General features: G+C 54.4%; 1 protein-coding gene across 3 annotated transcripts in view; it reads right to left on the bottom strand.

Annotated features, from left to right (window-relative positions):
• KDM5B (lysine demethylase 5B) overlaps window positions 1-11,512 on the bottom strand; it is a 76,643-nt gene extending 65,131 nt beyond the window's left edge. Inside the window, exon 1 of one of the 3 annotated variants that reach the window (XM_055144375.1) lies at window positions 11,206-11,512. In XM_055144375.1, coding sequence (XP_055000350.1) covers window positions 11,206-11,370 — 165 coding nt within the window. In that variant the 5' untranslated portion in view covers window positions 11,371-11,512. Of the gene's footprint in view, window positions 1-9,940; window positions 10,215-11,190 lie in introns of those variants that run through there. The other 2 variants (XM_055144374.1, XM_055144373.1) reach the window with 2 other exon arrangements.
• Window positions 11,513-16,376: the final 4,864 nt, after the last annotated feature.

Below are 16,376 nucleotides of genomic sequence, written 5' to 3' on the forward strand. Positions count from 1 at the left end.
CTATGAAACGTTTCAGTCACAAAACCTGCATACCTGAGTTTTTCAACAAACTGATTTCTGGATGAGGCTCATCCGAGCAGTGGAGTCCAGCCAGGAGCATGGAGTGTGGAGGTTCTCAGCTGCCGGGGCTCTGTTTGAGCAGGCATGGGTGCTCACCCAGCCCACTCCTGGTGCCCCGGATAACTCGGGCCTTGTGCAAGATCCGGGAGAAATTCTGCCACCTGCTGATCTTTTTCGAGACTTATTTCTGAGTCTGAATCATAGCTAGTGAGAGAGCTTATATGGAGCTGGAGACTGGGCTTTTGATTTTAAAGTTTCACTATTTTTGGAGGGAGGAGGTGCCCCACACCTTGCTTTGGTGCTAAGGGTTGAACCCAGGTCAGCTGTGTGAAAAAGTGCCTTACCCACTATACTATCTCTCCAACCTCTAAAGCTCCACTGTTTCACTGGAGGGGAAAATAAGGGATACGCTATCACCATTCCTTGTCCAATTTAATCTATTACCAGACCCTTCTTAGCAAATGAAGCTCTGGGATTTTCAACTCCCTGTAATCTAGTAGTCAATCTGAACCAAGGTCATATCAGATCCCTTCCTAGATGAGAAGAAAACAGTGGGGGAAAATGACTGTCCAAGATCATTACAGAACTACATTCAAGCTCTACTCACTCTTAAGAATCTAGAAATACAGACTCTTTAGACATGAGGGGACTGAGTATGAAAGCAGTAAGGCCTCTGCACATGGGAGGCCGGGTCTGATTTCTGGCACCCCGTGGTACTGAGTACTGGGTGCAGTTGGCCCTGGCCATCCCCTATCCCCCATGAGATGTGACCCCACACACATCAAAAAGAAGGCAACAGGGGCTAGAGCGACAGCACAGCAGGTAGGGCATTTGGGTTAGATTCCCAGCATCCCATATGGTCCCCCGGGCACCGCCAGGAGTTAATTCCTGAGTGCAGAGCCAGGAGTAAGCCCTGAGCATCGCGGGTGTGACCCAAAAAGCAAAGAAAAAGAAGGAAAAAGAAAAAGCAACAGAAATGTACTCATTTTCCTAGATGTTTGCTTTCTCCTACATTTTTTTTCTTATATTTTACAGCTCTTTAGAAATAGCACCACATGAAATGGGGATCAACAACAACCAAAAAATATATCATGATACCATCACATGCATATAACTAATCTCCTGTAGTTTAAGGGGCAGGGATAAATTTCAAAGAGGGATAGCCGACCTCACACGTACAGCATGGACCTGGCCTGGGGAACCCCTGCTCCAGTCCCCAAATTTTCCACTGACTGATCTTCATGCATCTCCGACATCTGAGAGCACACACACTTTAATACTTACTGGTAAATGTAATGACGATATATTTGAATACTGTTCATAAAAACGGACTTTTATTATACATATAAAACAAATATAACTGCTGAAATAAACTGTAAAATAAAACTACCTTTGAGAAACTATTCAAAGTAAATTGTTTCATTTGGAAAATATGAGAAGTGACAACCATTCTTGACAGAAAAGTGAACATAATAACCCCCAGACCATTAACTCCTAGACCTTTAAGTTTACAGTTTCCAAAGCTCCTTTTCTAGTGTGGGATTTCATTAGTGCGTACCTCCCATCCCTACTAACAGAAAGCCGAGCAAATAAGAAAACGGAGAATAAAATGCTGCTGACTAAGAAAGTCCTCTGGGCATCACCACCAGGCCCAGACCTCGGTGCCTCGGGATGGTCGCACTGTGTAAGGACAAAGCACAGCAGAGAAAGAAGCAGAGACACCGTCCCCATGTCCACTGGGAACCATGCCCATCACTCACCAGTGGGTGTGAGAACCCTCACTTCCAAATGCCCCCATCTGACAAATACTGTGAATGAGACAAAATTCTAAGTTGCTATCTACAACCAAAAGTCATTGTTTTCCCAACCAACACTGCTCTTCAAATCCAGGAAAGCAAAACAGTTAATATTATGTATTGTTTTACATATGGTTCAATAGTCTCATAATAAAAATTTGTACTCTGGAAGTTAAAAGATTCTGGCAAAGCAAAGTGCCCAGTATTTATGATAAGCCCAGTTCAGCGGCCAGAGCAATAGTATTGCAAGTAAGACATTTGCCTTGCTCGCAGCTGACCCATGCTCAGTGCCAGGTCCCCAGACGGCCCCCAGACGGTCCCCCAGGCGAGTCAGAAGTGACTCCAGAGCACAACACCAGGACTAAGCCCTCAGCATACAGACAAGTGTGACTCAAAAAAAAAAAAAAAAAACAAGATAAAAGAAAAAGAGAAATCAAGCTTAAATGTTTTTTTTTTTAATGTCTAACTCTAAGTATTTCTAAAGATATACAACAATGGCAATTTAAGAGAAATAACTGGTCTACAATTAAAATTATTTATTTTTGGTTTGGGGCCATACCCAGTGATACTCAGAGACTCCCCCTAAGGGCTCGCTGCTTGGGGATCCCTCCCTGTGGTGCCCAGAGGAGGAGGAGGTGCTGGGGGGTGGAAACCAAATCCTCCTGATACAAAGTATGTGCCTCTGCCTGCTGAACTCTCTGGCACCTACAGTTAATTTTTTTCATTTGTTTAAAAAACTTAAGGCATTAAATCAAATTTCACAGTGATGTTCCAAGCATCTTATAATTATGAACAGAAATGTCACATTGCCCTACAAGCATCTTTTCTTCATTAATCTGGTCATAATCTTGGCAAAATAAAAAGCAAATTCACCCCAGAACTCACTTGAGAGTTAACAGAATAGCAGAGGGCAGAGGGGAGTGACAGTAGAGTGGGTAAGGCGTTTGCTTTACATATAGTCTGATCCCAGGCACCACACAGGGTCCCCTGGGCACCACCAGCAATGATCCCTGAGCACAACCAGATGTAGCATTCCCCCCCCCCAAAAAAAAGAAGTTAATGGCAGAAAGCAACTTGGGCGGGGGGGGGGGGGGGGTGTTACAAAAATAAAATACCAGGGACCAGAAACAGCACTAGAGGTAGGTAGGGGCTTGCCTTGTAGGTAGCTGACCCAGGCACCCCCTATATGATCCTGAGTTACCCCCAGGAGTGAGTCCTGGAGCAGTCAGGTGTGGCCCCACACCCACCACCACCACCAGAGAAAAGTTAACATGTAATCTCTTGCCAGGACCTAAAGGCTGATAAAAGTTGAAGAAATCCTTGGTATACTGAATACAGTGTCTCAAGTCTGAAACTTCAGTTTCTTGCAACATTGTTATTTTTCTGAACTTAAAGGATCCCAGTGAGTGACAGAATCTCCAAAGTACCCTCTACTGACTACAGCTCCCAAGGGGAAGCTCCCACCTACGCCTGCCAGCTGTCCTGCAGGGGAGCCAACGGGAGCCCACAGACAAGGGCAGAGCTAGTCCAGTACGCAGGGTACTCGCTGTGCATGCTGCCAACCAGGCTCAATCCCTGAGCACCGCCAAGAGTGACCCCAGGAGTGATGGAGTGCAGTCAGTAGAGTAAACGCTGAGTACCACTGGGTGTGGCCCCAAAACAAATGAAAACAAAAACAAATTTCAAGGCAAAGTATAAACAGGCTCTGTCCCAGCATTTACCCCCATCTGATTTTAATCTTTTTCTTTTTCCTTTGGCTTCTGGTTCTTGGGCCCCACCCTGCAATACTCAGGACTTATTCCTAGCTCTGCCCTCAGGGACCAGTCCTGGTGGGCTCAGGGGACTATACTGGGGTGCCAGGGATTGACTCCAGGTCGGCTCCATGCAAGGCAAACGCCCTCCCCACTGTACTATCACTCCTTCCCAATCTTCGAGTGAAGAGTGATCAGTGCATTTACAACTGGTATATAAGCATAATCTTCAGAATTATTTCTCTTAGATAAGAATCAAACAGGGACTGGAGGATAGTACAGCGGGTAGGCTGTGATTCGGGTAGGGTGTGATTCCCGGCATCCCACCAGGAGTGATTCCTGAGTGCAGTCAGGAGTTAACCCCTGAGCACCGCTGAGTGTGCTCCCCACGACCAAAATAAAAATTAAAGTTAAAAAAAAAATCAAACAACAATCTCAAAACCAAGCTAAAAGGATTATGGCAAGGAGGAAAGTTATGTTTTTTTCCGGGTAACTCATTTTTGTTTGGTTTGCTTTGGGGACCACAATCAGCTGCAAAGGCAAGCAAGTATACCTGCTGTACTCTGGCCCTGGATAACTGGATTTTAAACTTGTGGCTGCCTCTGGAAAAGAGGTAGACAATTAGGCTTCCTGGAGCCTAATTAGCACTTTTATTTTGAGAGGCAAAAGGTCTCCCTTAACCTTTTCCACAGTCCATTTTAATGTGGTCCAATCAAGACAAGAGGTTACAGAAGCCTGTAGAAAAATCCTGCGTGTATATAGCACCTGAGATTCAGTAATTTTTAATCTCACGGTTGGGAGTGGGGGCACATGCTCACGACCAGTGCCAGGGATAGAAACCCATCTTCACACAGGCTGTGCTCTACCAACTGAGGCACTCCCATGACCTCACCCCATTACTTTTTATTTTGGGGCCAAATCCAGGGGTATCCTGGGCATCAGCAACTGAAATGGGGGTAGGGGTCACTCAGGAGATGCTCAGGGACCATGCAATTCCTAGAATCAAACCCCAGAAATCACACATCCAAGAGTCACATCCCTGACCCAGATTCTTTTTATTTTTTTAAGTTTTGGGGCCACACCAGGCAGTGCTCAGGGATTCCTCCCAACTCTGTGCTCAACAATCACTCCTGGTAGGACCTGGGGTACCATGAGGTACCAGGGATCAAACCCAGGTCGGCAGTGTGCAAGGCAAGTGCCCTCCCTGCCCACTGTACTATCTCTCCAGCTCCAGTTTCAAAAATTTTTAATCAAATATTTTACAATTATGTTTTGCCTCTTAAAAAAAAAATTCTGATGTTTGTGATTATATTAAGGGACCTTACACAACATACAAGTTTCCCGCTAATCAACCACAGTACTTTGAGAAGGAGGTTCTCAACGTACTTGGCTTACCATTCCCATTTCAGAAACAGAATCACTCAGCATCCCCCAAATTTACCTTCTTTAAGGGGACTAAGTTCCCAGTTGTACCAGAGGCAACTGCTGTCCCCCACACCCAATCACATATCGAGTACCACCCCAGGAATATAAACCCAACTTTGGGAAACACTGGTCTAGGCAATATGACAAAAGTGAAGAAAGTTAAGCAGCTTACAAAGGATCAAATTAAAATGAACAATTTTCCCTTATCAACAAGTCAATAAAGAATCCAAACACAGCTTTATACAGAAATTCATGAACACTTTTCAAAGATAACTCTCTATTTAAAGACTCCTTACAAAGGTTTGGATTGCACATTTAAAAACAATGGGGGGGGGGGAATCCTGGCAGCCAGAGATATAGTACAGTGGGTAAAGTATCTCCTTGCATGTGACCAATCTGGGTTCAATCCCCAGCATCCCGTATGTTCTCCCAGCCCCACCAGGAGTAATCTTTGAGTGTAGAGCCAGGAGTAACTCCTCAGCACTGCCAGGTATGCCTCCCCACCTCCCAAAAAAAGAAAGAACAAATCCTATTATTATAGTAAGGAATATGTATCCAGTGGAGACGGGGCTGGAATATTTAGCTGCCTATGTGTAGTATCCTTCACAGTCTACTCTGAAACTGGGGACCATGAATTACAACTAAATGGATGTCTGTGGCTCCCAGTGTGAGATCTACCACTGCTCAAGTCAAATCCAGCACCCGCTCAAAGGCAACACAATCAAAGGCAACACAAGACCGTTTATTTCTGCTTTGCTTTTGCTTTACAATTCAATATAAGGGATTGACTACAGGACCTTACATATGCAAAACAAATCTCTACCGTGAACTATACCCCGACAACTATTTTTAAAAGGCAGAAGCCTTTTTGGGGGGGGCTGGGGACCACACCAGGCAGCAAATTGCAGCAAATCCCTCTGCAAGTGCTCATAGAGGTGTTCTGGGGACCACATATGTGGTGCTGTGGATCAATTCCAGCTGCCCTCTGCCCAAGCAGATACTTCTGACACAGAACTGTAGGAGTTAAGTGAGAAAAAGAAATTATTTAATTTCAGGGCACTCTAGTCCTAAATTTGTCTTCAAAGGGAATTCCATGGGGTCCAGTAGATGGCTTCAGTGAAAGTGCTGTCTTACATGCATGAGAACAAGAGTTTGATCCCAGTGCCATGCACCATTCGAGGCTCAGATCCCACATGCTCAGTTGCCACTGCAGAGTAGAGGGTCTCTGACTCACCCAGCCAGAAGCAGAACCTATGGAAAGCATGTGTGCATGACTTACACCAACCCTAGTACACACAACAAAAACACACACCCTCTCATAACCCCCCCACCTCAGGTGAGCTCATGCGCAAGAACCCCACCTAGAAGTGCTGGGCCCTGGGCTGGAGAGAGCCACAGGCCACAGGACAGGATTTGCATGCAGGAGTCCCCATCCAATGCCTGTCCCCACAGGGTCTCCTAAGTATTCCTGGGGCAACCCTGAGCACTGAGCTGGATTAGTGCCTGAGCACTGCCAGGTATGGTCCAAAAAGAGTTCAAGTCTGGGGCCGGAGCGATAGCACAGCGGGTAGGGTGTTTGCCTTGCACGCGGCCGACCCGGGTTCGATCCCCGGCATCCCATATGGTCCCCCAAGCACCGCCAGGAGTAATTCCTGAGTGCAAAGCCAGGAGTAACGCCTGAGCATCGCTGGGTGTGACCCAAAAAGCAAAAAAAAAAAAAAAGAGTTCAAGTCTAAGCATTGCAAAGAAGCAAGGCGGGGAGAGAAGGGGATTAGGTAAAAGAGAGACTGAGGGGGCCGGATAGATAGCACAGTGGGTAGGGCATTTGCCTTGATGACCCGGGTTCAATCCCCGGCATCCCATATGGTCCCCCAAGCACTGTCAGGAGTAATTCCTGAGTGCAAAGCCAGGAGTAACCCCTGAGCACTGCTGGGTGTGACCCAAAAAGCGGGAAAAAAAAAAAAAAGAGAGACTGAGTTTCTTTGGCAGAGATAAAATGTTTGATGTTCCAATAACCTAATGATGGCAGTATAACTAAAGTCTAAAACCCTGGGGCTGGAGCAAGAGCACAGCGGGTAGGGCGGGTAGGGCGGGTAGGGCGTTTGCCTTGCACAAGGTGACTGGATTCCATTCCCAGCATCCCATGTGGTCCTCTGAGCACCGCCAGGGGTGATTCCTGAGTGCAGAGCTAGGAGTAATCCCTATGCATTGCCAGGTGTGACCCAAAAAGCAATAAATAAATAAGCAAATAAAGTTTAAAACCCACTAGATCACACACTTGATCTTGGTGAATCTTATATGAATCATACCTAAATCCTGTCATCAAGAGTGTTTCAGGGCCCAGGGGCTGGAGCAATAGCACAGCGGGTAGGGCGTTTGCCTTGCACGCGGCCAACCCGGGTTCGAATCCCAGCATCCCATATGGTCCCCTGAGCACCGTCAGGGGTGATTCCTGAGTGCATGAGCCAGGAGTGATCCCTGTGCATCGCCAGGTGTGACCCAAAAAGAAAAAAAAAAAAAAGAGAGTGTTTCAGGGCCCAGAGAAGCAGTCCAATGGGTAAGGTGTTTGCCTTGCACACAGCCAACCTGAGCTCAATCCCTCCCACTATAATCGGTCAGCCCTGCCCACAAAAGTGACCCTCAGCAGAGGCAGGAGTAAGTTCTAAGCACAGCTGGGAGTGGCCCGGACCCTCCAACTCAAAAAGTGTTTCAATTGATAAGCCTTTTTTTCCCCAAATGTTACATATTAGAGGTTCCCAAACTTATCTGATCTTCTGCCCCATTAAAAAAAAAAAAAATCAGGGTCAGGAGTTAAGTACAGCAGCACATATAGTACAGCATTAAGGTGCTTGCTTGCCTTGTGGTGGCAGGTCCAGGTTCAATCCCCAGCACCAAACGGTCTCCCAAGCCCTGAGCAAAGAGCCAGAAGTCTTGATTACCACACCAGGTGTGCCCCCTACCCACCCGTAAAAAAACCAAAAACACCCTACTCAGCACCCCCTTAGCCCCACAATCTCAAGCTTTCCTTGGGGGCTGGAGATACGGCACGGCACGGTAGGGCACCTGCCTCACATGCTGCCAGCCCAGGGTCCATGCCCAGCCCCAGCATCCCAGCTGGTCCCCAAACCGCCAGGTATCATTTCTGAGCACAGAGCTAGGAGTAACCCCTGAATACTGCTAGTGTGATTCAAAAACCTAAAAGATAAAGAATAAAGTGCTCCCCCATCTGCCCACTGCCCCCAGCATCACTTGATCTGGGAACTATTGCTCAAGATTTTAAATGGTCTAAGAATCACAAGCAGTGAAAGCGTTCACAAAGCCACAGAAGTCAGGAAAACAAGGTCAAACTCAAAGTGAGAGTCTGAGATGATGGGAGAGTCAATGAGAACGGCAGGTTTGTGCATTTCAAGTTCCCCCTTTCTTCGGGGAGGACCCGCTGTGCTCATCAAGGCCACTGAGAGTTCTAAAACTTAAAAGTTTTATACTGACTCTAAAGATGAAGGGATCAAACCAGTGATGACAGGAGCTGGGGGCAGGGGGAGGGGGAGTATGTCACTAGGCTTTGACTTAAATCCCTAACTTTCCAGTCTGGTAAAGTTTGGACTCTGCCCACATGTAGTCAAATGTTCAAGGTCTGATGGTAACAAAGTTATTAAAGTAGTCAAATATATTACAATGAAAGGTGCCGTAAATCTAAATAAATACTAAGTAGCCCATCTATTTTCTACTTAGTCCACTAAAATGTATCAGCTCCAAACACCAAACTGACCTTAAAAAAAAAATAGTAATTTTGAACATTCCAAGTATTGAGGTTTAAAATGTGTAACAAAATCAAAAAGCCTTCTGATTTTGCCTACTGCTACAAAATGCAATCTGAACAAAGGTTTAAGTCAGGATTTGGCTATACTCCCCTAGAACTGTTACCTGTTCATATGCTTCTTGTCATATGGCATTTTCACAAATTTCTGGGAACCCCCATTTTCAGTCACCCAACAGGTTTTCCGGACCCTCACTGAGAAAGGAGTTATAAAATGAGCTATGTAAGTACCATTACTTAAAGAAACAAAGGTGAAGAACAAAAGAGGAAAGCAGCTTTATAATTCTCTTTACCGTCCCCCCCCCCCCCACAACAAGTGAAATGTTAAGAACCCAACCCCCACTGTTATAGCTACTGGTACTCCAAAATTCAACAGTGAACAACAACAACAAAAAATCTAGAAACACCTAGTATATAAAGTTATGCCAAAGAAAATCTCTCTCACACCTTCCTTGGGGCTTGCTGTTGATTTCAACTCTATGAAACCACTTGATCCGAGTTAGCCTCCTAAACAAAAGTGTTCCTAAAACAAAGACTGTCTGCACTAGCCTTTGTTCTACAAGGCCTTCCGAGAGCTCCAACTTCTGCGAAGATTTGCCTCCATGCAGCAATATCAACAACCAAGTATTTCTAAACTCTTCCATCTGGCACAGGAGAGCAAGAAAGGCAAGAGCTGAGCCCCCCCACCCCCTCCCACGAAGGAAGGCTCCAGGAACAGAGCCGGGCTCTGCCTCGCCCTGTCCCCGCATCCAGAATGGGCTCCACTCACTGCGAAATGGTGGCCACCACCTCTGTGGCAATGCAGGGCAAGGGGAGGCAGTGAGATCACCCATTTTGCAAAGTTCACCATTAATATGTGAACCAGCAAGAGAGACTGGGCCGCAACGCCTAACCAGAACACTCTCCTTCCGGGGGGGGGGGGAGAACCCCCTCAAAGGGAGAGAAGAAAGGACGAGAAGGGCCTAGAGACGCCCCGGGTCCCACCGTGCCAGCACAGAGGGCGCCTCCCAGCACCCCACTCCACAGCTGGCTCCCAAGAACTCCTGGGCCTGGGGCGGCGCTGGTGGCTCGCGGATGCTACCCCCATTCACCTTCGCGGCCCAGGACGGACGCGAGAACTTCCACTGCCAAGTGTCTCGAATACTGGCCAGCTTCAGGACTGAAATCCTCGGTTCCCAGACCCAGGGTCTAACTTCTGCTCTGCGCCACAAAAGCGACGGCCTTCCCCTAAACGCCAAGAAGGGGCCTTGGCCAGTCCTGCAGACGAAACGCCCCGTTACAGACACCTCGCCCCCTCGCCCCCAAGCAGAACACCCTGGCATTTTCCAAGTCCCGCACTTCCAACTTCATCTCCAAGTACACTCACCCACCCACCCACCCACCCACCCAAATAGTAAAGTGCGGGGTCCCATGTTTTCATCTGGAGTTGGGTGGGGGGTGGGGTGGGGGGGCGCCTTCGGAACTGCCAACTCGCCCGGGTCCCCGCAGCTCCCACGTCACTACAAAGAGCGGAGAGAGGGGCCGGCTCGGCCCCCGCAGGCTGGGGGGAGGGGGAGGGGGCGGCGGTTAACCCTCCTCCCAACGGTCGCAGCGGCCAACCGTCTCCGGCCCGACTCGCTCAGACCCCGGCCCGCCGGGGTGGCCTGGGAAGGGGGTCCGTCGGGGGCAGTGGGGGGGGGGGCAGGGGGCGCCTCCCGCGAGAGGGAGGCGGGGCGGGGGCGCCTGGGTCCCCCCGCCCCCATCCCGGCGGACGTTGCAGCCGTTACCGAGGCTCCGTGACACCCGCCGCGCTGCCCACGGGGCCCGGGCGGCGCGGGGGAGCCGCGGGGGGCGCGAGGGGGCGGCGGAAACGCGCCTTCCCATCTCCCCGGGGCGCTCCTGACGTCTCCCCCGACCGCGCCGCCTCGGCCCGCCGCCCCCACCCCGCACGGCCCGGCGCTCGCCGCCGCAGCCGCCGCGCCGGGGGACCCCCTGGCCCGAGGGGGCCCCCGCGTTCCGGGCACGCCGCGGCCCGCGCCCCCCAGAGCGCCCCCCGGCCGCCGGCCGCCCCCCGGCACGGCTGGGCTCGCAGGCCCGACAGGCGGCTCCTCCCGCCGCGCCCCGCGCCCCGCGCCCCCGGCCGGCGCCCGGCCCGCCCCCGGGGCGCGCGGGGGGCTTGGGGCGCGGGGGGCGCGCAGGTGAGGCGCCCGGCGCCGCCGCCGCCACACAAAGGAGCGGGGCGCCCGCCGCCATATTGAAGCCCGGCCGGCGCTCGGCGAGCCCGGCCCCCGCCCCCGCCGCACACGCCCCCGCGCCGCGCCCGCGCCGCCGCCCGGGACCCCGCGCCGCGCGCCACACTCACCGGCGGCGGCCGCACCTTGCAGATCCCCGTCTGCTCGGCGATGGGGCGGATCTTGTGGATGAAGGCGAAGGGGTCGGCGAACTCCTCCCAGCTGGGCTCGAAGACCGGGCACTCGGGCGGCGGCAGGAACTCGCCCAGCGGGCCCGGGCCCCCCAGGGGCAGCGCGGCGGCGGGCTCCATCCCCGCGGGGGGCTCCGCTCGGCCCCGGGCCTGTGCGGACGCGGCGCGGGCGACGGCGAGTGCCACCGGGGCCGGCAACGGCAGCACCTCGGGCTCTCCGGGCTCCCGGCGCCGACGTCTGGGCGCGGGCCCGCGCCGTGCGCCTCCGCCGCCACGGCGAGGAAAAAGAGTCCCGCCCCGCCCCCACCGCCTCCCCCCCACCCCACCCCCGGCGCCCGGCCCGGCTCCGCCCCCGAACCGGGCGGGGCCCGGCCTCGGGCCTGGGAACCCCGGGGGTCCCTGGGTAAACTGAGCCCACCTTTACTGACCCCTTGCTACGGGCCCGTCCCTGCCCACGGAAGTTAAAGGCCTGGTGGAGCGGATTAGGCACGCGGCCCACCCTCGTGCAATGCTGCTGGGCTGCAAGTCTACACCCAAGTAAGCCCCTGGGCCGGGCACGAAGCCCCGCGACGGAGGCGGGTTGTCCCCGTCCCGAAAACAGAGTTGGTCATCTGACCACCCCCTCCCCGCGCCCTGAGCGCGCCTGCGGGAGTCAGCCCGTGAACTCCACGACCACCCTACGGCGCGGCCACTTTTATTTCCTGATGGAGCCGTCTGGCCCGATTCACACAGCTCCGGAAGGGAGAGCTTATGGTGAAGGGGTGCTGCAGGGAAGCCAGGGTCCACTAGCAAGATGGCTGCCCGGTGGGCAGGGAGAGAGCCCGGACAGAAGGACGGAGTGACCCCCTGGAGAGCGGGCGGCTGCCCTAGACGAAGGCGGGGTGCTAGCGATTAGGCGGCCGGTGCGAATGGCACGTACAGTTAGCACCTAGCGAGGAACTGCTCCCCAGGGGGACAGGCAGGTAGCCTGGAGGGCTCCGGAGGCCTGGGCACCTGCTGAGGGCATTGTCAGCCTTTCCGGTCCCCGAAGCGGGTTTATAAAGGGGAGGACCGTCTGGGGCGGGCGCTGCTGCCTTCCCAGCGGCGCCAAGTGGGTCTGAGACGTTTAGGCAGAAATCCCGAGACCATGGGTCCCACCAAGGAGAGATTAGAACAGGGCCTGGAAACCTGAGCCCCGGCCTCATGTGTGGCGTGAGCTTTCTCTGCAGTCGAGTGGCGCATGGAATCCTCGCAGCCCACCTCCCGGAGAGCGCACACACCTGCCTGCCCGCATGCAAGGAGCAGCAGAGAGGGTGTCTGGGGGCAGGGTGTGCCAAGATCCCGGCAGCAGCAAACCAAGGAAGCGCTGTTTGGGCTCTCGCCCTGCTTGTGAAGTCCTGGGGCAAGAACCCATTATTCCTTGTGTTCTTCAGCTGTAAGAGGGAAATGTGCCTGCTGGGGGCGGGGGGTGGGGGGCTCCTTTCCCATAAGTGCCAGCGTTGCTTGGCTCCCACTAGAGATCAGAAGGGTTTCTGGGATGTTTTCGCTTCTTGGGCTTTGTGGACCTCTGCGCGCGAGGCCTTGCCAAGTGACGCAAGCTGGGTGGGAAAATGGACCACGGTGGGATCTCGATGCGGGGGGTGTGGAGGGATTGGCTGGGGAAGGGGAAAAGCGCTCCCCGGCAACAGGGAGAGGAAAATCTCTTTGGGCCTGGGGCTGCCTGTGCCGTTGAGGAGTGCATTTCTTGCCGGGTGTCAGTTTCTGGGACAGCCCCCCGGACATTCTTCCCGCTGAACACCGGTGATCTTCAGCCAGGGGTGCGCAGGAAGCGGCCGCCGAGGGAAAAACCCTTCCCACTTCCCAACTGCGCCCTCGGTCTCCCTTCGAGCCCTCCCAGCCTCGCGGCCTCCATTTCCGGTGGTGGCCCAGCGAGGCGATGCTGCTGTTCCCAGCCCGGGCAGCAGCTGTTGGGCTCCCCGCGGCCCCGCGGTGACGTCGCGGGCGGGGCGGTTGCCGGGGCCGTGGGGGGCCCGGGGGCCGGGAGGCGCTCGGGCAGGACAGTTCCCCGCCCCCCGGAGACGCTGCCTTGCCCTTTATGATGTGTGTTTACATGGGCGGAGGGATCCCTCGCCAGCTGACAGCCACACCGCGGCCGGCACTTCTTTTTTTAAAGAGCCTGGCCACGGGCGGTGATTGGCTGCGTCGGCCTCCGGGGGCGGGGCCGGGGCCGCATTGTCTCGCTTGGGGCCGGCCGGACACCCCAGGGGCCGACCTGGGCCACCTGGGCCCGCAGGTCTCGCACCGGCGGCTCCCGGACGGCTGGAGCGAGGCCTGGGCGCGGTCGGAGTCGGGTTCCTGGAGGAAAGCGGGCCCGGAGCCCCGGCGCCGAGCGGAACCCAGCCCAGCTCCCAGTGCCACGTCTCCAGGAACCCCCTCCTTATTCTTGGACAACACTCCGCCCCGCCCGGGACTCGGTCCTCCAAACCGCCCCCGTCAGTGCGGCCCAGACGCGCTGCCAGGGGTCTTCATCCATATCCGGCGCTCAGTTCCGGCACAAACAGCCTGCCCCATCCCCACCCCCACCCCACCGCCCGATCCCATCCCCCCTGCACCCCGACCTCTGCAGGCTTTGCCTCTAGATCCACCGGCCTGGACGTGCTCCCGGCGTTCCTTCCGGTCGCCAGGATACGAAGACCACGCTCGCTCCGTGGAACCAAACTGGGGAGAGCCTCTCCGGCCCACGTGTGCACCCATCCTACTCGCGGGGCACTGGTGCGGGCTGTGGGTGAGCTGGGACCCGCGGCCAGACAGCAGCCCGGGCCGTGCCTCCGGCACGTAGGCACTTGAAGGCGCTGCTCTGCCCGCGTTCCGGGTGCAGCCCGAATCACTCGGGAGGCCTGTGTCCCCACCCAGCTGTCCCACTGCCCTGTGGATCCCTCTGCTTTCCCGAAGGACCCCCCAGCACCGGCCCTTCCCGGGCCTCCATCTTCTCCGTGTCAGGGTCTCCCCACCTCTTGGTGCCCTGCGATGTTGGGTGTCAGATGTCCCCTGTGGAAACCCAGGAACTCAGAGATCTCTAGATGAACTGCAGCCCTCTTACCCTCCCCCTTCCTAACGTTCTCCTACAATGTCCTCAGGTTAACCGGGCCCGTCGCTGCTATCAGGACTTCCTCTGGGGCCCTGCTCTGCCCGCAGTGGTGTCCGAGTACAAGATAGCAGCAAGAAATGAGCTCAGGGGCTGGAGTGATAGCACAGTGGGGAGGGCGTTTGCCTTGCATGCGGCCGAGCCGGGTTCGAATCCCAGCATCCCATATGGTCCCCTGAGCACCGCCAGGGGTGATTCCTGAGTGCATGAGCCAGGAGTAACCCCTGTGCATCGCCGGGTGTGACCCAAAAAGCAAAAAAAAAAGAAAAAAAAAAAAGAGCTCAGCAAGGAGGCCACAAGGATCTGTGCCAGGAAGGGGAGGTGGCCTCAGTGTCTGGACTCTGCGTACTTGAGGATGGGGCTTTGGGGAGGACACGAAGGAGAATCAGTGTCACAGCAGAGCAGGTTATCCTCAGCAGATGAGTGCCCAGCTAGAGGCATGGCACCAGGGTGCTTGTCTTGAATACAGACAACCCGGACTGGATCCCCAACACCACATACATTTCCCCACGCTCAGCCAGGAGTGACTGCTGAGCACAGAGGCAGGAGTAAGCCCTGAGGACCCTGGGGTGTGACCCAAAGTACAAAAGAAAGACAAGGATGACCGCGGGCGTGTTCTGAGGCCCACACAAGCCCCCAGTCTCCTGCAGGCTCGTCAGGAAACCAGCCCCTTTCCTCTCCTCTGGGGTCTGTGTAGGATTGCCCAGTGCTCTGTTTGGCCTGTCCCCTTAGAGGGGACCTGTCCTGGGGATCATTCCCGGGCTGTGTCTGGTCCTGGGGACTGGCCATTAATACTAAAACATGTGCCCCCTCTCTTAGGTGTCGGCTCCAGGGGTCCAGGTTAAGGCCCAAACCTTGTCCTATGTCTTAATCTTCTCTCCACAGAGTCTCCAAGACACTGGCAAAAGGTACTTTCCCACGGTTGCCAGCCCTGCCCCTGGGGTGGAGGAGGCCGAGTCACCACCCTCCGTGGAGGTTTGCTTCGGGCTGTGGGGCTGTGCTTCCGCCCTTTCCGGTTGGGCCACTTTAGAGGCCCAGACTCCCAAGAAGCAACCTTGTGGCCCAGAGCAGGTCTGAGAGACCGTGAGGGGTGCTCGTGCTCCCTTTCACAGGCCTCACCCTCACTCAGATCTGGGCTAGGTGGCCCCTTGCAGCTGTCCAAAGGCCCTAAATACTGGCAATGTTTTTGTTGGGGGAAAGAGGGAATCAGGTGGGCATACCCGGCGGTGCTCAGGGGTCACTCCTGGCTCTGCTCTCAGGAATTAATCCTGCCGGGTCTTGGGACACCATATGGGATGTCGGGGAGGGTCAAACCCGGGGTCAACCGTGTGCAAAGCAAACTCCCTATCTGCTGTACTAAAACTCCAGCCCCAGTCCTGGCAATGTTTGAGATTCAGATTCACTTTTTTTGGCACAAAAATCTCCAGGTGGAAGGAACCAACCTTGGCCGATTATGTCAGGGCTCAGAGAGCACTTTTTGAATCCCACACGCTTGCGTGTACTGCAGTGGGCAAGGCTGTGGTGGCGAGTGTGCCTCCTGGCTCTGACACAAGAAGTGCTTCCTGGGAGTTCCGTGTCCTCTGACCTGGCAGGGTGGGGTGATGCAAGCAATGAGAAGGGCTGCACCAACATCAAGGACAGGGCCAGCGGCAAAGCGTCTGCAGACGTGGGCCCTGTGAAGTAGGTGGGCAGCAGTATCACCATTTTTCAGATGGAGAAGTGGAGACTCAGAAATGCCAATTAGCCAGAGTCACCGCGCTAATAACAGCACTGGGCCTGGAATGCTGGATCCTGCGCCTTTGATCTTCCCCAGCCGCCAGGCTGACTCCTGTAAAGGCAGGGGTGGGGGATCAAGCGCCCCTTCTCAGCTCCCCCTGACTCTACTGATCTGTATCCACTTGAGGTCAGATTGGGCTCTGTGAAGCCCCCACAGACTAGTGGCAGAAATCTCAATCTCTGGGATGAAGGAGGGTTGCCAAGGAGGCTCTAGAGCCAGCATTCA

The sequence above is a fragment of the Sorex araneus genome, chromosome 7 (genome assembly GCF_027595985.1).
Source record: "Sorex araneus isolate mSorAra2 chromosome 7, mSorAra2.pri, whole genome shotgun sequence".
Lineage (NCBI taxonomy): Eukaryota > Metazoa > Chordata > Mammalia > Eulipotyphla > Soricidae > Sorex > Sorex araneus.